The 24,913-nt window shown below is 32.0% G+C and overlaps 2 protein-coding genes and 2 long non-coding RNA genes across 4 annotated transcripts; all 4 read left to right on the top strand.

Annotated features, from left to right (window-relative positions):
* Window positions 1-13,360: 13,360 nt before the first annotated feature.
* On the top strand, window positions 13,361-14,611 carry LOC123723112. Its single transcript, XM_045685666.1, has 4 exons — window positions 13,361-13,510; window positions 13,667-14,306; window positions 14,378-14,469; window positions 14,570-14,611. Exons 1-4 carry the CDS (start codon window positions 13,361-13,363, stop codon window positions 14,609-14,611), a joined length of 924 nt encoding a protein of 307 aa, XP_045541622.1.
* A 333-nt stretch (window positions 14,612-14,944) lies between these two features.
* On the top strand, window positions 14,945-16,020 carry LOC123723236. Its single transcript, XR_006756689.1, has 3 exons — window positions 14,945-15,023; window positions 15,272-15,418; window positions 15,954-16,020. It is a non-coding gene; the product is annotated as an uncharacterized LOC123723236 (long non-coding RNA).
* A 441-nt stretch (window positions 16,021-16,461) lies between these two features.
* LOC123723111 lies at window positions 16,462-21,666 on the top strand. Its single transcript, XM_045685665.1, has 6 exons — window positions 16,462-17,186; window positions 17,260-17,339; window positions 17,706-17,862; window positions 18,187-18,308; window positions 21,239-21,582; window positions 21,651-21,666. The coding sequence occupies exons 1-6, from the start codon at window positions 16,511-16,513 to the stop codon at window positions 21,664-21,666; spliced, it is 1,395 nt and encodes a 464-aa protein (XP_045541621.1). The 5' UTR covers window positions 16,462-16,510.
* Window positions 21,667-21,671: 5 nt separating this feature from the next.
* LOC123723240 lies at window positions 21,672-22,599 on the top strand. Its single transcript, XR_006756693.1, has 3 exons — window positions 21,672-21,744; window positions 22,195-22,299; window positions 22,494-22,599. It is a non-coding gene; the product is annotated as an uncharacterized LOC123723240 (long non-coding RNA).
* Window positions 22,600-24,913: the final 2,314 nt, after the last annotated feature.

The raw sequence follows: 24,913 nt of genomic DNA, 5'->3' as shown, positions 1-24,913 counted from the left end.
TATGTATACGAAAACAGTATTATTTAGTAATATTAGAGGCTTGTAATTTAATTATTTTTTATTATTGTATGATTTATTATCTGATAATTTAAACTAGTCTTTGCTTTTACGTAAATGATATTGTCATCTGCGGCGTGGGCGTGAATTCATAGTTTTACAAGGATCTTTTGACAGTTTTTTGACATTAGCAACCTAACATAACCTAATTATTTCCGAAATTTGACAATTTCAAATACAAAAAACTAATTGTAAGGAAATTATTTGCAACTTATAATTTGGATGTCCTTAGTAGTTGCTTACTTTTTAATTCAAAATTCACATAAAAAAGCTTTAAGATTATTCAAGAAAACAAGGTAAATTTACATTTTTAATAATTATTTTCAACACTAATAACGATTAGTCTTATGTTAGCTTCAGCATACTCCAGATAATATCAGATATTAGCAATAAAAAATAGTAAAACGACATAATTTTCTCGTATTTCGAAAATAGAAAAATGGCAACATTATCTCGTGCAGCTGCCGCTCCCTCATTGGTCTAAATATAACTCTGTCAAAATGTCATTTTCCGACCGCCACAAGATCCTTGTCAAACTACAAAGCTAGATTTAGACATAGACAATAAGTTAATTTTAAAAATTAATATTTTTTCAAATACAATCAGTATTAAATTCGCAACTAAATTAGAGAAAAAAAAACCACTTATTTTAATCTAAAATTAATTATACTAGGATATTATAAACTTATAAATAACCAAGTAAATTAACATCAGACATGATGTCTATGGTATAGATGAGCTTTATAGAGTTAGTGTGCAAAGGTTGGTGTAAAATTAATATCATTATTATAGAGCGAAATTACCGACCCTCATAAAAACTGGTGAATTGTACTCGGAATTGTAATGAAAAAAAAAATCTGTTGAAGGCAATATATATCTATACTCTATAGTAGTAATTAACAAATAGACTTTTAGGCTTTATTGTTTTATTTAAGAATATTTTAGGACATTCTGTTTGTTAAATACACTATGGGCTATGTATTTTTTTATTACATCACAGATGTGTTGTCTTCCAGCAAAGAGAGATGAAAATGCTTGTTCTGGTGAATTTGAACTTATCATAATTAAAAAAAAATACCGAAAAGATAAATTTATTAGTTTTTAAACAATTTTTTCGCTTCGCAAATGTATGTGATAGTTTTAAATGACTTATAATCCTAAGAATATTCACAACCAAAACGCATTTTTATTACGAAATAAAAGTAGAACCTGAACTGTGCGCCTAGCACGAATATTTGTGACATGTGCCATCGTATAGTCATCGACAAAGTAAAGTACACCAAAAATCTCCTACTAATTTTGACTTAATTGACGATACGAAGGCGTTTGTCTCAAATATTCGTGCTAGTTCCACTGAACTCTGTTTTCTCAATATAAGATTCAATAGTTAATTTACATGATATTAGGCAGTAAAAATAACTTTGATTTCGCCAATGTTATTATGAATTTCAACTGTTAAAATAACTCTATTCATATGTATGTTGTTATACAGTTACTACAACAGTGGAAACCCACCGTTATATGTTTCCGTAACAAAACAACGAACCTTATACTTAGGATAGACATTCCCCTTAAAATATAAAATGCTTTCAAAAATTGCACAATAACAAAATATATTCCAAACTCTTATGATTAGCTTAAATTGTATCAGTATTTATGACAATACCTTAAATATTTTCTTATGAATTGAGTAAAAATTATATGCAATTTCTTTATAGCATCAAACTTGTTTTTCAGATTTTAGTAATATTAGTAGGAATGCATATATCACGTAACATATCGATGTTGGGTTCAAATTATATTTGACATTTCCCAATAAGGAATGAATTATTATGTATTATAGATGGCTTATTCCACAAATTTATGTTATATGTGCCCAGTTATGTGAATAAGTTCTGTTATAATATCGATACATACTTGTTTTAAATTAATTAAATGGTCATGAACAATACTATGGTTTATCTAAGTTTCTTGCATGTATCGATTATTGCTTTACAGAAGGTTTATTTGCTCGAATAGTTAATGTAATTCCGCTTTATATACAAAAATATACACATCAAAAAAGTCTAAGCAACACATATAAATTTCAATTTTACAATGTGTTTTCGCATTAAATCCTGAGTATTTTCGTACTTTTATTATTTATTAATGCTTTTTTAATATTAATCAACAATTATTTTTTTTTATTTACTTTTTAATAATCTTAATAACCAATAATTACGAGTAAGGAATGTTTGTACGTAGTACAAAGTAAGGTGCCTAATCAACTAAAGTTAAAGTAAAATTAAATGGTTGTACAAAAATTGCATAAATTAATACAAAGTGTGGTCTCCTCTGTTATGGAGAACTTGCTGGCACCGATTATTCATAGAATCGATGAGACTGTTAATGTGATCCTACGGTAATTGCTCCCAATGAAATTTTAGTAAGTCCATCAGTTGTTGGGTTGTTGTCACTCCATCCAAGTCATTTAAAACACGTCTCTGGAGCATGTCCCGTGCATGCTCGATGGGGTTGAGGTCTGGCGATTGTGCAGTCCAAGGCAATACCAGGAAGTTTTCCCTTGCCAAGTACTCCCGTGTGTGCAAAGCTGTATGCGAACGCGCATTGTCATGCATCAAAGTGAAATCGAAGCCAAGCGCTTGTGCGAATGGATGGACATAAAGTCTTAGAACATCCTCAACGTAATTTACAGCGTTCATGTTACCATTTACAAAAACGAGCTCTGTTCGTATGTTCTTCATAATACCCGCCCATACCATAACTGTTAAGTCGTTGTATGGATGCACTTCCTGAAGCCACCTCAGTCTTTCAGTATTTCCAGGACAACGGTACACTCTTACCCTTCTAGTATCAGGCTAGAACCCAAATCGAGACTCATCGCAAAATAAAATTTTATCCCATTATTTCCGGGTCCATATAATGTGTTGACTAAACCATTCATTTCGACGAGCGCGATTCCCGTGACGTATCGGTGGGCACCTAATTGGCCGTCGTGCTCGTAGGCCATACTCATGCAATCGATTTCACACAGTTTGGCAGCTAACAACAACACTACTTGAATTTTGTAGCCTCAAACCTATCTCTCGGGCGGTTAACATCGGCTGGCGTCTTTCAGTCAGTTGTATGTATCGATCTTTCCGTGTTGTTGTACACCTTCCTCGACCTGGGTGCTGCTCAGCAGGATCTCCCGTGTTAGTTTAATGCTGATGAAGACGGCAAATAACGCTTCTGTTGAACCAAAATACCGAGATACCTGAGATTGAGTTCTTCCCGCTTGCAACATCTCTACAGCTCTCTGCATTTCATCTGCGTTCAAATGACGTCGCTCCATAACGTAAAAAATGTCTCAAAATTCAAATTTGTTCAAAACTTTTTTTAATTATTGTTTGAATCTTAAAATTGATACCGAATACTAAATTTTAATAAGCAAAGAAAACGCTGTAAAATTCGAACAAATGCATTCGCTTTTAAATTTGTGAAAAAAAAAACAAATGATACTCGATTTTTTTTCACAACCAGCCAGTATGTCCTATAGATCAAAAAAGTTTACATAAGTATTACCTACTTGGTAAAAAATGATAAAATAATTGATTAATAACTTGAAATGGTATGTGTTGCTTAGACTTTTTTGATGTGTGTACTTTCATAATGTTATTGTATTAATTGTGCGCCCTTTGCTCCTACTTAGTTTCTGAATCACCAACAACCTTTTTTCTAAGCAAGCCCTAATGTGTCGTCACGGTAAGCACTGACGATGTATCATAGCAAGGTAAAGCCCTATTACGCACATAAGCAAGTCAGAATGTGGACTAAGATTGAAAAATCAGTCGCCTCAGAACACGCAGTACGATTCAATTAGGATTCGATTGCAACCTTTTATCCCGACTATAAATATGCATTAAGAACGAAAAATTGGACCTCGCCACTTTAACTGTTTTGATAACTACTGACCCCTCCCCTCTTCTTATCTTAAAAAAAAGAGAACAATATTACGGCAGTAGAATTCCACGGTAAGAAAAATGACAGCGCTGGTTTTACTTTCATGGATTCATTATACGTGTACATATATGAAGCTTAATTTTATAACTGCAAGTGAACGCGATACATTAATTTAAATAATTTCAGTAAACACTAATCATTATGTTTTATCACAATTCCCTCAAAGCACATTGAAGCTATAAAATACGTTGGTAAAATTAAATTTCTGTCATTCTCCGTAAATTTGTATTTGCCTGACACATGACATCTGACAACATTGCGTGAAATGTCAAATTTTATGGCGGTGCGTCGCTTTTCTGCCTATCATTGCAGAATTTACACAAATACTACTAAAATTACGTGTAAACAAACCAAAAAAACTTTACTACAGAAACAGACAAACAGTTTTGTCGAAACTTCTAAAATATTGGTAAGTAAAATTATTTAAATCTCATATATTTTAAGTAATTGTTAATCTTTTCACCGAGTGCAAAATTGCATGAACATTTAAATTTAGTAATTGATAAATGTTAATTGAAGCCGCCGTTAGATTCGCACGTTGGAGCCATATTTAACTATAATGATAAATTTAATTATTCAATGAAAAATAGTAGTCAACGATATAATTACTTCATATATGTATATTTTATAACAAAGTATTTTATATACTTGGCTTGTAATAAAGCCACGGCTATATAAATCTGACTAGACCTAACAGATTAAACTAAATTATTATTCAGTTTTCGTCAGAATTTCATTAGACAACTGTATTTTAGACAGTTCAGAATGTACATATCACAATTTTAATATTCAAACTTGTAGTATTTTATTGTAGAAAATTTAAGAGAACCCAATATTACAAATAATGCATACAGTACCTAGATAGATTCAAATTGGAATTATGGTTTAGAAAAAGTTTATGAGTTGCATTAAAGTGAAATCAAACATAGCACAGCATATAACTAAGGCAAAAATAAAGCAAAATTGTAACAAATTGAAGCAAAAAAATGCTTTTAAATTTAAAAATAAGGACAAAACACTGCACTTACTGTAAATCTTATAAATCTACCCACTTTTGCTAATAAAACTGTGTTGAATTGTTTAAATTTGTTCTTTGTTATAAATCAAATAGATGTATTAATATACTAAATAAATGTGTCATTAACAGTTTATGCAAATGATGAGCATACAGAGTCATAACAATTTAATAGTACCCAGTAAACCTTCAGGTTTGTAACTTCGGGAACAAGTAAGTCTTTTTCTCGAAGTGCTAACTCAAGAACCGAGTATTATATCATGCATACTGCAAATTTTACTTAATATTTTATTATAACTACATGCTAGTTATACTCAAAATGTTTGAAAATAATTTAAATCTACAAAATGTCACCATGTAATGTTTACAGTTGAAATTGATAAAATGAGATAAGACTTGCCTTTGTTTGAAACATGTGTATATTTACTTTTTACTTTAATATAAATTATATATAATATTATATAATCACTGAAGTTACTTTATATAAATATATATTTAAAGAATAAAAAATAAATGAAATGAAAGCTGAATTATTGACTATATGCTAAAAGTTCTATGTTAATAATACAGTCATTTTCAGTTCTCTTGCACTGTTGTAGAACTGAAAACAATCCAATGTTGTATATATACTATTTAAAATTTCTCATGTTTCAGGCTGACATTAATATAATATTTTTAATTTTATACAGCCACAAGCTGTCGCCCGCAATTCTGTCCGAGGGGATTAAAAAAACCATAACAAGTAGCCTATGTATTCTCCCAAACTATGATCTATATCAGTACCAAATTTCAACAAGATCCATCAAGCCGTTCTGGAGATGACTTCAGACAAACATCCATCTATCCAAATATTCACATTTGTAATATTAGTAAAATTAATAAATCTTAATCGACGTTTAAAAAATTACAGATGAGTCGTGTACAACTTAAAATATTTTTATAGAGATTCAAACCTCAGTACCATTTAGCTATCATCATACCACTATGATTTTGTTAGCCACTAAGTTATCACTTTGAAAATCTCAATAGCTATGAATAACTTGTGTAGCCTCTCATATTTCATATTGAAATCTAACAGAGAGAATATGATAAGATAAATCAATAGACAACAAATCACGTTATGTACGATAATGGATGCTTTAATAAGATAAATGATGTAGAGCATTGAATTTCTAGCTGACACTGACTTATCGATATTCAACACTAGCTGTCGCCCGCGACTCCGTCCGCGTGGAATTAAAACTTAAGATGTAGCCTATGTGTTCTTCCAGAATATGTTCTACACCTGTGCCGAATTTCATCAAGATCTGTTGAGCCGTTCCGGATACCTTGAAACACCCATCCATCTAAACTTTCGCATTTGTAATATTAGTTAACATCCGAAGTATTCATGTCGTATTTTATGATAAAAAAAATCGCACATTATTTGATTCGATATGCAATTGTAATTTTTAAAGTGACGGAACAGTTTCTCGTGGGCCGTGCATTTAGTGAATATAATTTTTTACAGAAATAGTATTCTTTTCTCGTAGTGCATTCAGCGTCTTGATAATTTTCGTATATGACCATTTTATGCGCTTCATACAGCGACAAATGCATCAAACTCGACTCAACAAACGCGATAATCTTACAAAAACATTTTTTTAATCTACAGAAGTAGATTAAAGTGCACACACTTCTAATCCAACGCTATTGCCATTTCAAAGTTTCAAATAACTTTCCGACAAGAAATGACAATAAAAAATGCAATTCGACCCCATACCAACAATCGACAGTCCGCGCTAAACAATGTTATGAAATTATAACTTCAATTGTCTCTCAAATTCGTTAGTGTTCGCCTTTACTTTTTTTTTTATTATAAGGTGGCAAACAAGCAAGTGGCCACCTGCTTCGCCGAAACAGCGAAGCTACCGCTGTTCATAGACATCCGCAATTTCAGATTGTCTACCTTTAATCGAAGGAGGGGACGCACAGAAAGAGAATATTTTCCTTTCCTATGCATCCCGTTGTCCGTCAAATACATTGCCCCTTCCCATCCCTTCCTTATAAGAAAAGGGTGGGAAGAGAAGAGGACTAAAATTAGGCCTCCGGCACTTCACTCATCAGACGATACCCGGAATTGCTTCCACAAGACGGCTTCTGTGTGGTCGTGATATTTCATCGGGCGAGCCGGCCCATTCGTGCAACCGATGTTGTAGCTGACTGTTTAGACTTAGTATGAGAAATTACACTAAGGGTGTCATATAGTAGCCAATCAACCACTTCTGAGTTCGGCAGTAAGTCACCGAAGCATAATTCCGTATCCGGAATGATCATTAAAAAAAATACCTACTCGTTTGGCCTGTACCGAAATGAAGTTTACGTTTCTAGTAACAACATCCTCGTTAAAACCATACATAATACTTGTCAATAGTTACATTATAACGATTGTTGAAGATTTTTTATGTTATCAAAATTTGATCACGCACACACATCAAAAATAGTTTAGCAAGCTATTGTTATTGTTTGTTTTCCATTGAACTTCGAATCCAAAACTTCGGTCTCCAAGTAGCAACCTCGGTTGATATTGAGCTATTAGGGTGTGAAAGAGCGATGGAAAAGTTAAATAATAATTCGAAATCTTTCTTCATACGTATTTTATTTAGGTAGTTATAAAAAAAACTCGAAGCCATCTAAGGAATATTTTTGTGCGAAACTTGAAACTTGTTTGACATCTCCCTGACCTTTAAAAATTTACTTTTTGTAAAAAAACAAGATGCAATTATGGATTGTGTTTTTTAAAATCAAAGATGATCGATTATTTTCAAAATCAATATTTAGGATTTTTTAATGAAAAAACGAGCGCTTGGCCACGATCTCATCTCACCTGATGTTAAGTGGTAATGTCGAAAGATGGTTTGCGGTTTATTTAAGCCTTTTCACTGTACTCTTGAACGCCCCCACGTCAAAATTAGACGGAAACACAAAAAACATTGATGCAAACCTTATTACTGTTTACAGGTAACTAAATATTTTCACAGGAATAGAGTATTTACCATAAATATATTTTGAACTTTCATTAATCAATCATTGAAGTTGAACTTTACTCCACAAAATAAACTCTCAAGTTACCTTAGAGTTGGGGATAGCGGTAACTATTCCTATCTTCCATAGGACTAATATGCGTATAAAGTTTTATTTCCTGAAACTTTCCCAACGAAAAACTGTCGGGTATACAATAATACTGTTACATAAAATTTATTATCTATACTCGTAATAATTCAAAGTGTCACTGAACACTGGCAGCTAAGATGAATTGTCTGACACAAGAAAGAGTAAAAAACATGAAAAAAGCTTGGATGGCGAGAGCTAACCCGCTGGCTGTCTGTAGCTCTCTAAATATAAAGCGACTGCGGCCGTGGAAGCAGTCAGTCCGTGACGCTCGCTCGCGTCTGCACGGTCTGATAATGTCTCCGTATGTTTATGTTGTGCTTGTGTTGTCAACATGTGCGGTGGTGCAGTGCGCGCACGCCTCGAGGTCCCCCTTGAACATGAGCTTCGTGTACCCGGTGGCGCGGAGGGACGAGTCCGTCGTCGACGACTACCACGGCACCAAGGTAAGCAGTTCGATGCTCTAATGATTCACAAAAATTCATTGTAATAAGCTTTTAACATTGTAGACACGTAGATCGTCACGACCGATGAGAGATGGTCGAATAGCGAGTTATTTTTACCATAAAACAGACAAAATAGACAGGTAAATAGTTCAATGTTTATTTTGAGGTACTGAAACTACTTACGACGATTTGGATTTTTCGGCAAAGCATCATAATTTTTTTCTGATCTCAATGCAGCTTTCGGATACAAAAACAATATTATTAATATTCTGGACTGGTTAAACTAACAGTATACTTAGAATTTTTTGTTTACGGTTTCGCTTTTAATTTACTCTTTTAATCGATCGTGCCTCCCATTAATAGACTTTGTGATAGAAGGCAGCAAACCAAAAAGCGGGTCATCTAAAATGATCGTTAAGTGACCGCTTTCCATATGTATCTGTGACAAGGAAATGCGCTAAGTTGTTAGCAGTTAAGCAGATGCATTGGCTACATAAAGAGGATGTGACGAACAGAAAAAAACTGTTCCATTCCCTCTCCCGTCAAATCTCGTCGTGGTATTTGCGTTGTTTACTTATAACATTTTAGGTGACAGTGGTTACCCTCAAAGGAGCTACCTTGTGACACCTATTCTGAATGCAGAACCAGGATCTAGAGGAGAGAACTACACTAGAGTGCATGTCAAGGCCCGAAACTGCATAGAAAGGGCATTTGGTTAAATATAGATTTTGATATTTGTTAGGTCAGCATATCCTTTATTATCAGCATAACATGCTCATAGATTCAAGAGGAACTCCTACAGATGATGAAGTAATTTTGTCCACTGCTCTTACACAACCAACTGTTGTTGAAAATGGGCTGGATGTGATTGTGGGGTGGGCTGTTAGGAATAGACTAATTATTGGCAGTTTTTAGTTTGGTTGAAGAAGCCCACACAATAATGTCTAAAAGTGTATTTTTAAGAAGAAATATGATGAAGATGAATGTTTTACAAATTAAAAATAAACTTTATTTATATACAATTATTTTTTATTTCAATATTCACTTAAACATTAATTACACAAGTTACAACCAAAACCAATGTAAATGTTACATGTTTTTGCATTTGAGACTACATCTCAAAGCATAAGCATTACATTAATAAGCCAGTGAGTGAGGGTCCTGGATGCCATTTCCCTCTCCTTTGAACTGATGATGGGGCAGCATATATATCATTTTGTTCATCATCTGAAATATCATGATAAAGTTAGTAAATATTAATATTTAAACTGTATATAATAAGATAAAACTAAACATTAAATTGTATCAATTGATTTTAATTTATTTATTTTACCCAAATGATTAAACAGAAACATGGGCAAATAAATTAGGGTACTAATTAAATATTTTTCTATTAATACAGTTACCAACTGAAGAATAGATTTGCATATCTCTTTTCTAAATGAAATAACAGGATTGTAATAAATTACTGTCAGTGATCTGCGCCAAAATTTGTATTTGGATAGATGGTTCCTCAACTGGAGGCTCCTCATTTGACTGTTCCTCTACTGGTAGTCCTAAAATATAAAGTTTGGGTGATGAAATGTGATATTTGTAGCTAGGAAAATGGCAACTACAAAACTATTGTTATTAAATACATGATTCAATAGCAAGGGCACTTGCAAAGGATAAGTAAAATAAAAAAGGATGTGTCTGCCAGCATAACAAACATGCTTCAGAATGAATGTCTTGTTTTATGTTTACAATCATTATTACATTAGAACCAACCTTGATCCATTGCTCCATAGACTTGTCAGGATCACTACCTACCTGACCCAGCAACATCTTTAATGGTTGGCAAAGTTCCTGGCGCCTCACTCTTCCCTGCGGGGTGTTTACCATTTTAAATACGTTATTGACGTACCTTTCCATAAATTCCACCATTATGGCGATTTACACACTGCTTGCGTTTTTCGAATTCATTTTACAAAACGTAAATTGAAACACAAACACTTCACTAAACTTTTGTATTTTTACCGCGAGAATATTTGAACTTTATACGTCAAATTCAAATGACACAATGTTCATCGTCAAGTATAGACAATAATTTGGTTTTTTTTTGACGATTTACCTTCGTCTGCACGAAAGCGACACCTCCGTGAAGTTGGCCCCCTCACTATAATTTTTTTAACTTTTTTTTACGCAAATCGTTTGAGAGGGTTTGAGAGAAAAGAAATATCGTTTGAGAGTTCCTACTTTCTCCGTAAAAACAATTTCAAATTCTAGTGTGAAGTTGGCCCCCTCACTTTACTTTTTTTTCTTTTTTTCAATGCGAATCGTTAGAGTCGTTTGAGAGACATTAAGAGAAAAGAAATATCGTTTGAGACTTTTTACTTTTTCTGTAATAAATATTTTAATTCTGGGCATCGAAAGTTACTAATCGATTTTCCTTTTTTTCCGAATTAAATATGGCAATCATGCACTTGGACGTTTCAAATTTATTGTGTAGGTAGAGAATGGTAAGAGAGTGATTGAGAGAAAAGAGTTCGTTTGAGAGTTAATACTTTTTCTGAAATATATATTTCAATGTCGGCATCGAAAGTTACTAATCGATTTTCCTTTTTTTCCGAAATAATTATGGTAATCATGCACTAAGACGTTTCAAATTTATTGTGTAGGTAGAGAATGCTTAGAGAGTGATTGAGAGAAAAGATAAATCGTTTGAGAGTTAATACTTTTTCTGAAATATATATTTCAATGTCGGAATCGAAAGTGACAAATCGATTTTCCTTTTTTCCGAATTAAATATAGCAATCATGCACTTAGACGATTCAAATTTATGGTGTAGGTAGGGAATGGTAATAGAGTGATTGAGAGAAAAGAGAAATCGTTTGAGAGTTAATACTTTTTCTGAAATATATATTTCAATGTCGGAATCGAAAGTTACAAATCGATTTATTTTTATTTCGAATTAAATATGGCAATTATGCACTAAGACGTTTCAAATTTATTGTGTAGGTAGAGAATGATTAGAGAGTGATTGAGAGAAAAGAGAAATCGTTTGAGAGTTAATACTTTTCCTGAAATAAATATTTCAATTTCTGAATCGAAAGTAACAAATCGATTTTCCTTTTTTCCGAATTAAATATGGCAATCATGCACTTAGACGATTCAATTTTATTTTGTAGGTAGAGAATGCTTATAGAGTAATTAAAAAAAACAGAAATCGTTTGAGAGTTAGTACTTTTTCTGAAAAAAATATTTCACTGTCGTAATCGAAAGCTACAAATCGATTTTCCTTTTTTTCGAATTAAATATGGGAATCATGAGGATAAACGATTCAAATTTATTGTGTAGGTAGAGAATGGCTATAGATTGATTTAAAGAAAAGAGAAATCGTTTGAGAGTTAATACTTTTTCTGAAATAAATATTTCAATTTTTGAGATTTGTAAGTTTTTGAAAATCGATTTGTTACTTACGATTCCGAAATTGAAATATTTATTTCAGGAAAAGTATCTACTCTCAAACGATTTCTCTTTTCTCTCAATCACTCTATTACCATTCTCTACCTACACCATAAATTTGAATCGTCTAAGTGCATGATTGCCATATTTAATTCGGAAAAAAGGAAAATCGATTTGTTACTTTCGATGCCCAGAATTAAAATATTTATTTCAGAAAAAGTATTAACTCTCAAACGATTTCTGTTTTCTCTCAATCACTCTATTACCATTCTCTGTCTACACCATAAATTTAAATCATCTAAGTGCATGATTGCTATATTTAATTCGGAAAAAAGGAAAATCGATTTGTTACTTTCGATTCAGAAATTTAAATATTTATTTCAGGAAAAGAATTCACTCTCAAACGATTTCTCTTTTCTCTCAATCACTCTCTAAGCATTCTCTACCTACACAATAAATTTGAAACGTCTTAGTGCATGATTGCCATTTTTAATTCGAAATAAAAGGAAAATCGATTTGTTACTTTCGATTCAGAAATTGAAATATTTATTTCAGGAAAAGAATTAACTCTCAAACGATTTCTCTTTTCTCTCAATCACTCTCTAAGCATTCTCTACCTACACAATAAATTTGATACGTCTTAGTGCATGATTGCCATAATTATTTCGGAAAAAAAGGAAAATCGATTAGTAACTTTCGATTCCGACATTGAAATATATTTTTTAGAAAAAGTATTAACTCTCAAACGATTTCTCTTTTCTCTCAATCACTCTCTTACCATTCTCTACCTACACAATAAATTTGAAACGTCCAAGTGCATGATTGCCATATTTAATTCGGAAAAAAAGGAAAATCGATTTGTAACTTTCGATGCCCAGAATTAAAATATTTATTACAGAAAAAGTAAAAACTCTCAAACGATATTTCTTTTCTCTTAATGTCTCTCAAACGACTCTCTAACAATTCGCATTGAAAAAAATAAAAAAAAGTAAAGTGAGGGGGCCAACTTCACACTAGAATTTGAAATTGTTTTTACGGAGAAAGTAGGAACTCTCAAACGATATTTCTTTTCTCTCAAACCCTCTCAAACGATTCTCAAACGATTTGCGTAAAAAAAAGTTAAAAAAATTAAAGTGAGGGGGCCAACTTCACGGAGGTGAAAAATGTCACCTAAAAACTTTACGAAGACTACGATGTGAAAATTTTGTAATAAATATTTTTATTGAACATTAATAAAACTTAAAGCATGAACAAAAACAGTACTAACGAATGGACTGGAATGGAATGGACTTCGATCTACACGTGGATTACGTGTAGATCGAAGTCCCACCACAGGCGAATATATTATTATAACACTGTTACCGGTGAAGCAATATGGAATTTAACCGATTTTGAGGTAAGGTTTAACCGAATTCTAACATTGAACATATTTTTTCACTGCCATTTAAATTCCAAGAAATCAGTTGCTTGTGATCAGTACCTGTTTAGTTTCGTAACTATAAATCAATAATGTGTTGGTTAATTTTTCATGTATACTTTATCGTTATTTCAGAACGATAAGTATAAGAAGACAACAAAAGAAAGTGTTGATGCCAGAGACCATTCAGACAGCTATCCAGAACCAAAGGAACCACCTCGCGACATTTGCAGAAAAATCTTTATATCTGAATCCAATGAACAAAACAAACATACTGATTATACAAGTACAACTTTCAATGAGTGTACCATTAATGAACCATATCTTGAGCACAATTTATCCCATAATTCTAAAGTTCAGAGATGTGATAACATAAATCAAATGAATGATTTCATGCTTGGTGTTCCAATGGCACCAACATCAACTCCCAATAGTTCTCTCTCCTTAATTAATCAGCCGCAAGTTAGAATAGAGCTAGATCATAACAATGTAGAGGAGTTTAAAAACAACTATGTGCATACAACCTCAATGCCACTTAGTAAACGTTTTCAAATAACAAAATATATAGATCCTATACGCTTTGTCATGCCGGGTGAAGAGGAGAAGTCAACAGCTCTAGAAGTTTCAGAAATTGATACAGTTACACAGGAGGAAATTGATCCTTTACCTAGTAAGTACCAACAATTAATTGTTGCTAGAGATTTGAGGCAAATAATTTCATTAAAAAGGCAGTCAAATGTAACAAATAACATTGGACAACAAATAGATTGTAACAGTAAGTATAGACTTGTAATTTTACATTTACCATATAAAATCTATATTGTTTTTATAAATAATATTTTGTAGGAACCAAAATTAATAGCAGTACTATTGAGACTTTGGGCATCAATAATTTTGAAGAGTATCAAACAGATAATATAAATCAAAAACTTTTTACGGTGAGTGTATTTTATCTGTATGAGATATATTTTTTAACGTCTTATCGCAAAAGACAAAGGATATAGAAGTCAATGTCACTTTGAGTAAAATTGAATGTAGCTGAACCTGGTTAAGGGAGAAAATGCTATAAGCAACAGATAAGTCCAGTTGGACAACCTCCAAGAGAGAAACTTGGATTAATTGATTAAGCGAAGAAAATATTGCCATCCCTTGCTCTGTGGCTTATCCATATAATAGGCGCCCTTTTAAAAACTCAAACTAGCTATTAAACTTGGCATGATTGTTATAGTTCTTTGGTGCCGCTCTGGCACAACTCTTTAATTCATACACCATGATATTCCATTGTGAGTACACTCTCTACTCTTTCATTAGAATGTAACCAATCTGAACAATATATTCTTTAACAAAAAATAAATAATTTTGTTCATATAATTACAGAACACAGTTGTTGACACAACTGATGCAGAAAACACAGAGGATTGCATATATATACTTCCTGATGCAAATGTATTTCAATGTCACATCTATTTTTTGAAATTTTTGCTTAAATTTGGTAAGTTGTAGTTGTTGTTTGGCAATTTCTTTAAAATAAAGGCTCATTTACAATGCAGCATTTTCTTCTAAATACCAGAGCAATAATTGAATTCAATAGTCTACTAGTCAAAAAGTGTTTAAATTCCATTCTGCAGATTTATCAATATATTATTCACATATCAAACACACATATGTTCATTCTTGATTAACTTCTATACAAGATATAAGATTAATTTAAGAAATATAATCCAATTTTATTTTTTTAAGGTAAAACTTTCCACTTCTTAGTACTAGAAAATGTTATAGAAGCTATCCGAAAACAAAGTAGAAATGCTTGTTTCCAGAAAAAGAAGTGGGCAAAACTAGCATTGACTTTCATATCCCGACATATTAGAAGCGGTGTTGTGTCTATTGGTATGTATTGTTAGCTAGAAAACCGACACTGTGCCGGTGTATCGGCGCAACACTAGACCTACAAAAATATCAACGCTTACGTCCCCTCACTACATCTTGTTTTGGTAACAAAAAGCACGCCATTCGATGCAAACGATCTTAATGAATATTGTTTTTGTATGAAACCAAACTCGAGTAGAGTTGGTGGCAATGAAAGTGTTAAAAGCTAAAGTTTTAAATCGCTGCTGTTATAAATTACATATATTCAACAATAGATTTACATCTTTCGAAAACAGTAACTTTTATCACTTTATTTTATACTAGCTTTTACCCGCGACTCCGTCCGCGCGGAATAAAAAATAGAAAACGGGGTAAAAATTATCCTATGTCCGTTTCCTGGTTCTAAGCTACCTGCCCACCAATTTTCAGTCAAATCGATTCAGCCGTTCTTGAGTTATAAATAATGTTACTAACACGACTTTCTTTTATATATATAGATATATTATGCTCTGAAAGTAAGGATGACAACTATTTCATAGCTTTTCTTCTCTTGCAGTCCAAAATCCAATTGAACAAAATAACACTGGACATTTTTTTGTTGTTGAATGTTGCTTAAAGCTGGTCAAAGAATATGATAAAATTGTAAGTATGATACTTGTAATATATGACAAGTTATTCTTTTCTTTGGAATTTTTTGGTTAGAATGAGTGATCTTTGCAGATACTTCTGAGCAATTACGAACATCTAAAAGTACATGAATATGCAGATAGATTATTAATCCTAACCGTTAATGAATTGAAATCAATAGTTAATACTTTTGGGAATGCAAATTTAATTAGAAACAATTTATTTCCGAATGAAAGATGCCAGGATGAGTCTATGCAACATGTCCCAAATGAGAACATTGAATCAGATTATGATATGAATGAAGAAAAATTACCAAAGCTAGAACCTACTAAAGTTAGTATAGGAGTTGAAACTTGCAAAATTATTGAAGAAAAAAATACAGTTGATGCTAGTGTTCAAACTGATTTGGATTCTGAATTACTTACTCGTATATTAAATATAGAAAGTGTTAAAACTATTCTTGCCGATTCTGTAAAATTAAAGGAAATGCTAAACAAAGAAAATTTTAATTCATTTTTAAAAGATTGGGACGTTAGTTTAAATTCACCGAAATCGGTTACAAAAAATAAAGAAAATAATGCGAGCCAGAGAAATTTCAAATGGCATAGAAAACGTCCTAGAAGTCTTGTTGAACAGAAAGAAGGAATACAACATTCAGTAACTAAAAATTTAATGGTGCAAATACCTAAAGAAATTGTATGTTCTGTAGTAGGAAAACAGTTCCGCAATAAATGTAATCCTAGCACCAATGATGTAACACCAACGAACGGTTCTTCCACATCTGGCGTTGTATCTACTGCACCAAGTCCTAATGATTACTGGACTGAATATGAGAATAATCGAAATGTACTCGTCACTTCTGTTGACAAAGAAAGTGAAATAGACATTAATAATGTGATGTTCGAAGTGACAAGTAACGCTATGAATGAAAATTTGAAATCTCGTAGCGATGAATGGGTGTCGCGTTTTGTTCAAATAATGGAAGAAGCACTAACACAAGTGTTACAGAAAAATCCCACACAATCTCCTAATGTGTTAGCCCCACCATGGACTCTCTTTGAAGCAACCACTTGTATTAAAATGAAATATCGTAAGGACCGTAATATAGTCGATGCTGGAAATAAATTGACTAATACTCTTACAAAGATTAGTGATAAAAAAGGTAATATCCGTATGAGAGCTACTTAACTTGGCTTAGGTTGATATAAATAATATTTTTAATCTTAATATTTCAGGAACAGTAAATATTCATCTGACTCCAAAACAGTATATGGAAATGTACAGTTATGGTGTTTATTTGATTGATACCCTACAGGTAATATATAAGTTTATCAATTTATAACTTTGTGTGTACAGTCAGGGAATTTTGCGGTGTTCCACTTACAGAAAAATTGTCTTATTCTTTGCAACGAGACATACGCTCCTACTTACAAAATAACCAATAGATAGTGGATTGAGCAAATGACGGCATAATACTAAAAATCGATTATTGTACTACTGACCGACCTGTTTTCGTACAGATACACTTAAAAGCTGCGTCTTATTGATAATTGCTCCGCGTTGTCATCTCAATGCGTACGAAATGTTCAAACGATTGTCGCTTTAAGTTCAAAGTTTTCCTTATTGTACATATGATATAGGCATGTGAAATATTAATTTAATCGTTTATCAAACATTATAGGCTGCTTTTGAGAGCTGTGAAGATTTACAAACGGCATCTGAATCACTATCGAAATTGTTATACGATATTGAGCATCCAAATCTATCAACTAGTCAAAATGATGCATTTATTGACGTACAAGACGAAATTATCGTAGATACCAGTACCACAAATAAAGGTAAAATGCTTCATAGTTATAACAATTCAACAAATTCAACTGTGTTTATATTTCTCAGTTCTTTTATTCAAACGTTTTTTGTGCATTGGTATGCAATTGTATAAGTTTGACAAAGTTGTTTGATAAAGTTAGTCATCAAACAACTTAAAAATGGTCAAAATATACCAAATAATTAGACAAATAAATTAGGTTTGGCAAAAAGTTTGATCTTTGTACCTAGTATTGCCATGTGCAAACTTTTAATTTCTACTGTTGTATTATAACTTGTATTGGTGACTTGTTAGAACTAAACATGTTAAAAAACTAAACTAAGGTTCATTTCAGAGTCAAAAGAAAAGACACTCCTGACCAATGAAGAAGATTCATTAGTTCATCAAAAACAGCAAGTAGACTTGTCTCCAGTACCTTCTCCATCAAAGCGCAAGTTAAGATTAAAATTTAAAAATGTAAGTTGAAATATTTTTTTTATTTTATAATTAATTAGCTGACCGCGACTTTGTCCGCACGGTATTAAAAAATACTTAATATGTACCCTATTGTTGGGGATATTTTCTATCTCCGTATCTTTAGACTGCTATTTTTACAGTGACATCTGTCTATTTTTCTAATTTCATATTTATATTTCTTGTTTTTGCCTGTCTTAAGATCTACGTAGGTTTTAATCCACAACACACTCCCGAGGGAGGCATACAAAGTACCAAAATTATAAAATTATCCGTAACATTACACAAAAATCAAAGTAAATAACATATCGCTATAAATCACAAATCAACAACACACAAATAAACATAGCGTATAAAAGCAACCAAAACAACAGCGAGGGTCAGAACTTAAACAATATCTGTTAATTTAATAATTATCGTGTTTTCCGACCTGGTTGTGATACCTATAGGATTGCCATTCCTTACCACTGATGTTCTGCGTAATATTTTTTGAAACGTGTCTTTTATTGGCCCTATCAGTTGCTCTCACCACCCTCCCCACCAGGGAGCAGCTGGTGCTGAAAACCTCCTTTGGATGTTGGAAGACCATCTTGTTTCTACTTATGCCCCTCACCGATGTGCTAAAATCACCTTGAATGGGCCCTTGCAATGTCCATCCAAGTTTTGTCGGTATTGCTACCAAATTTTCATCTAAACGTATAAAGTTTTCTTTAATGATTAAACCCAACTGATCTGATCCAATTAATATACTTATATCTTTGATATCTTCTTCTGCGTCAGTTAACCAGATCTTTTGCCTTCTCAAGTTATTTATCAGCTTTGGGTTTTGCACTTTGGGTAAACTTCCACAAAGCACATCTTGTTCCAACGCTGTCATAGTAGTATTAAACTTATCATCTAAACTACTGACTTTAAACTTGAAGACTCTATGCATCTTCGCTGGTTTCTTCACACCACTAAATAGTGAGTGACTGAGGTTCTCGGTACCTTTTGCCTGTAGACCAAGATCATCTGCCAACTCCCTTTTTATGTACGTTCTCTGCGAACCAGAATCTAGAAGTATTCTTACTTTCCTCTCTTGTTTATCAGTAGATACTTTGACTACTAGTGTCTGTAACAAGGTAGTTATGTTATTACTTGATAAATTATTGTATACTTCCTTATTGCTATCGCAATGCTTTTCTGGTGCATTTTGTTCACACGTCTTCGGTTGTTCGTGGAGCGTTGGACAGAGGATAACTAAATGCCTCTTACTACAACACATACATCTAATAAATGCTTTACAATACTTGGCGAGATGTCCTTTCTTTAAACATATGTAACATCCACCCTTTTTCTTTATTGCATTCTTCTTTTCGTCGAGCGACAGTTTATCTGCCTTGTTGCACTCAAGAGTGTTATGACCTTTATCACAGAAAAAACAAATGATCACCTTACCTTCTTTTTCTTTGATGACATTGTTCTCCTGCTTCGTCGCGAAACATGACGTCGTTGGAATAACCTGTTTTGGAACGCTGTTATCAAAGGAAAACTTAGCAAGGTCACACCTGCCCTGTGCCTCAACTTCATTTTCTAAAAATGTCATTAATTGTTGAAGTTTCGACCCTTTCTGAGTTGGAATTTTAGCCCATTGCACTAAAATATCATCGGGTAACGATGATTCAATTAATGGTAACAGAATGCACTCATATTTATCCCTACCTATGCCTAATGATTCTAATATTTGCAAGTTTACAGAAATTTTATCAAAAATGCCAACAATATCTAAATTATTTTTCGAAAGTACAATATCTAAAATTTCGCGAACATAAATCTCAATTAATACTTCATCCCTGGCGAATCGTTTCTTCAATGTGTCAATGACTTTTTCGTAATTATTCTTTGTAGGCGGGTAGCTCTCCACCAACGTTCTCGCCTTCGAATGTTCCGCCATGCAACTTAGTAGATATGTAAATTTTTCTTCATTCTGTATCCTTGCATCTAAATGAATTTTCTCATATTGTGTCCAAAACGGAATCCAGGACTTTGGATTGTCGTCAAATTTTCTCATATCCATTTTGGGTAAGTGAAATTGCATTTGTGTGCATTCTTGTTTGTTCAGGCCTGGTCTATTAAATTTTATTTGCAGCCATTTTTTTTCAATTTCTTGACAATCGTCGAATTCTTTTGTTACTGTTTCTTCGTCATAGTTGACGTCTTGCAACAAAATTTCTTGAATTTTATGATCCAAACTTATAATTGCTTTAAATTTAGGTTCCAAAAATTCGACATCGACGTTTGTAAATTTTTCTTCGGTCGCCGTGTGTCTATTAAAAATACGTCGGAGCTGAGACCTTTCTCTAATTAATTTTTGAAGGTCCATTTTTTATTCGTATTTCCTCGGCTTATTTTTCCACTTATACGTGGTCATTAGTCACGGTCGCCACTAATATGTTGGGGATATTTTCTATCTCCGTATCTTTAGACTGCCATTTTTACAGTGACATCTGTCTATTTTTCTAATTTCATATTTATATTTCTTGTTTTTGCCTGTCTTAAGATCTACGTAGGTTTTAATCCACAACACCTATGTTTTGTTACAGACTATGTTCTACATCTATTTCAAATTTCATCAAAATCTGTTTAGTAACTCCAGAGATACCTTCTAACAAATATCTATCCATCCATTCATCTAAACTTTCTCATCTATATATATATAAAAGAAAGTCGTGTTAGTTACACTATTTATAACTCAAGAACGGCTGAATCGATTTGACTGAAAATTGATGGGGAGGTTAGGTTAGAACCATAGAAAATTGATGGGGATAGCTTAGAACCAGGAAACGGACAGAGGATAATTTTTACCCAGTTTTCTATTTTTTTTATTCCGCGCGGACGGAGTCGCGGGTAAAAGCTAGTTTATAATATCACTAAGAAGTAATTTTTTTCCACAGAAAGTTGAAAGAGTAAATGATGTTAAAAGTATTGAGAGAGCCGAATCTAAAACCTCATTGTTATCTACATTGGATTCAAAGAATTACAATGATGTATGTGAAAAGGAAAGTTTAAAGTGTTTTATAAATGAGGAGCCTCGCACACCACTTTATGATCCACCAACATTAGACGAAGTCGAAACACTCAAAAATATAACTACTGAATCTCCAATGAATGTTGCAATGACAACAAACCCTAGTGATGATTCAAAACAACCAAAGATAATTATAAATTCCACTCAATTTGCGGAATATGAAGAAATACTTAAGATTGAAATATTTGAATTAAATGATACTGATGAAGAGTCATATTTAGATAATGATAATGATTATAAATCCGATGATGAATACAATCATTATGAAAGTAATAAAGAATGGCCGAACGATAAGCATTTCAAATTTGAAAATATTTTTAATATTATATTTCTAGATATCAGACAAACTTTTATCATTGTGTTTGCATTTTGGTAAGTATTTTTATATAAAACGTAATATATATTTATTACAGTCCAAAATCTACAATATAACTTTTGCAAGCGACTTCGTCTGCGTGTAATTAAAAAAAATCTAGTAATAAATAGAATAATAGAATTATTGAAATACATCCAGTTGTTTTTGTATTTGTTCGTTACATACAAAAATACATATCTTTTTCCTTTTATAGTGTTGTATAAATTAACACACTCAGTGCTACTATGATTGTTTTAATAAAGACGGCACTGAATGTGTTAAATTTTAGTAATAGTAATAATTTTTATGCTTTATAGACATAATCAAGTCAAACGCTTAGCTATTGGTTGTAAAAAAATAAAGTTTTTACATTTTTTAGACTAATTGTGTTATTACCCCAAATATTTTGTAAAAGAAAAACTTTTATCTTGATTGTTTTTTTTCTATTTGATTTTCTTTTTTTTTAGTATGACGTGTCAAAAGGCTATAAACATATCTGATCCTGATAGAAAATTATTAGAGGCCAAAGAAGTTTATTCTAAAATAACTAACATTTGTAATATTCTGAGCAGGTCAGTGACGCGAGAGGAATGAACTTTTTATATCCCATTATTTTATCAAGCACGAAAACATTAATAAAATTTTGGGCGGTCATTTTAAAATTAATAAATAATATTTTATCTGTCTTTTATTATTATACTCGTTAACATTTATGAGTTTTAAAAAGGTGAAAAAAAATAAAATTAAACATTTATGTACGTTTTAGAATCATAAAGCGAGATGACAAATTATTTATGTCACAAATCGCTGAAGTTTTAAAGGCAGAAGATGTTATGGAAGATTTTAAATTTGATGAAAGCGATTTAAGAAAATACAAGTAAGAATTATAATTGATTTGTAAAAATATAATTTATTATTATTTTAGAATTATATTTTAAATGATTATAAATAATGAAATATATATTTGTAATTAAATGTAAAAATGTTTTAAAAAATATTAAAATATTCACTGGCTATTTGTTTTTCAGGGAAATTAGTACAAAATATTTGGAGCAAGCCAATTCTCTTCGCGAATGTCTAGAAACAATAATCAGACATATGACTTGTAATAAAATGAAGGTAAAAGTTTAATATAGTATATAAAATTATATACACAAACAATTCTCAAAGCAATCATCTCTAATTGAATTAATCTAAATAAAGATTTTAGAAAGCATTGGATTACAAACTTAACCATTTCCAAATTTATATACTGACTACCTCATTACAGTAACAAGGATATTAGTGCATTTAAAAATTAACTTTTGAACTGTTTGAAACAGTTAGGCATACATTGAAGATATATTGATAACTTTTTTTAATAGTACCTGATAGTATTTTTAAATACAGCTACTATGTTTTTTGTTTGTACATAATATTATGTTTCAAATAGGTAAGTTTAAGTATGAAATAATAAGTATTAATATCACCTTAGTTTTTCTAACCTGTTTCATAAATAGATCTGCGATTGTAATTCTACAAGAATAAATTCTGTATATCTTAGTCCTCTTCACATCTCATATAAAAAGTACACATATTTTTTTTGCATGAAATGTCAAGCAATTTCTTTTCACTTACTAACAATGTTATTGTACATAATTTTTTTTCAAGCTGATACATATTAACAGAGCTGGGCATTAACTCGTTAATCCGTTAATCGTTAATTAACGAAGTTAACATTTTGCTTAACGGATTAACTTTTAAGTTAACTTCAAAAAGTGTTAACGCTTTTGTTAACTTCCGTTAAACTCAACTTCCGTTAATAAAAGTCCGTTAATCGTTAAATTAGAAACTTTGAGACGTGCTGTCATTTTGTTTAAATTACGTGCCACGCCACGCTCGTAAGTTCAGCTATGTTGGGCGACTGTCGGCGACTCGAATGGTGAACGAACGAGTTGATAATTGGTATAATATGTGAAGTTCGCGTGCAAGTGTATGCATCAGAGCGTCCGGGAAAGACGTGACCAACAGGACAAAATCAAAAGAAGGTTCGAAGTAGTATATTTAATTACGAGTATATAAAAGCATGAGTATCTAATAGCCCACATTCCGAACGCTCTTCGTCCCTGCAATACGCCACTTTTTGAACAACTGTATTAAAATACTTTTTTTACTCGTGCTTTTTCTTTAGCTTTTCTAAACTTGTCTTTCCCAACTGTCAAAATAATGTCTGTTAAAAAGAATAACCAACCACGAAGTTTTTACAAAAAAAAAAAATCATTGAAGTTTTTATGATTCATGCAAATATTTCTAAAAAGAAGCTTCTAATTTGTTACAATATCAGATTTATTGATTTGATTCAATGAGTTAGGTTAGTTTTCATTTTATTTCATCTCATTAAATTTCATTTTCATTTCATATCAATAAAAATAATCTACTGAAGACTTGGTTGTTTGGGCATAGTTTCCTTTGCCTACCCAGAATGGGTGAAGAAAACAAAAAAAATCTCTGTTTGTATTCTTTTACGGTTGGCGCCATTTTCCAAACATTTTAGTTAGTTGAGTTTATTGTGTTTTTATTATTCTATTAAATTGCTTCATTTTTTTTTGCAACTGTATCAAACATAGTTGTTTAGTACACGTACGAAACTGTCATTATAACTTGTTCCAACTGTCAACCCTCACCTTCGGCTGCGCCTCGGCTCGGGAAGACATTTGTTGGAACTCTTTGCAATGTCAGGCTTTCCGCACTCGTAATGAAATATACTATAATATTTGTCTCTAATACTAATGTGTACATTCTATAAATGTATAGTCAAATTACTATTTTAAACAAGTGTCGCCACATAAGTGTGAAATTAGTATGTATAATTTTGGTATGGTTAACTGTTAACGATTAACTTTAACTTACGTTAAATTTTCGAGAATTTAACGCTTTAACGATTAACGAAGTTAATTTTTTAATTAACGAATTAACGATTAACGAAGTTAACTTTTCGATTAACTGTGCCCACCTGTGCATATTAATTACATAAGTTAGGTACATTTTTTATGTAATTAAAGTCTGAAATTAAAACAATTTTTTTTTGTTTCAACCGTTGTTACTTGTAAAATAAATAATATAGTTCTACAAGTTGTTACATTTTTTTTTTAAAAGTCGAAGTTAGTGATATGTACTTAAAAAGTATATACATAAATGTTGGATCGG

The sequence above is a fragment of the Papilio machaon genome, chromosome W (assembly GCF_912999745.1).
Source record: "Papilio machaon chromosome W, ilPapMach1.1, whole genome shotgun sequence".
Classification (NCBI taxonomy): Eukaryota; Metazoa; Arthropoda; class Insecta; order Lepidoptera; family Papilionidae; genus Papilio; species Papilio machaon.
The sequence above is the reverse complement of the archived record's forward strand: the minus strand, read 5'-3'. Positions and strand labels throughout refer to the sequence as shown.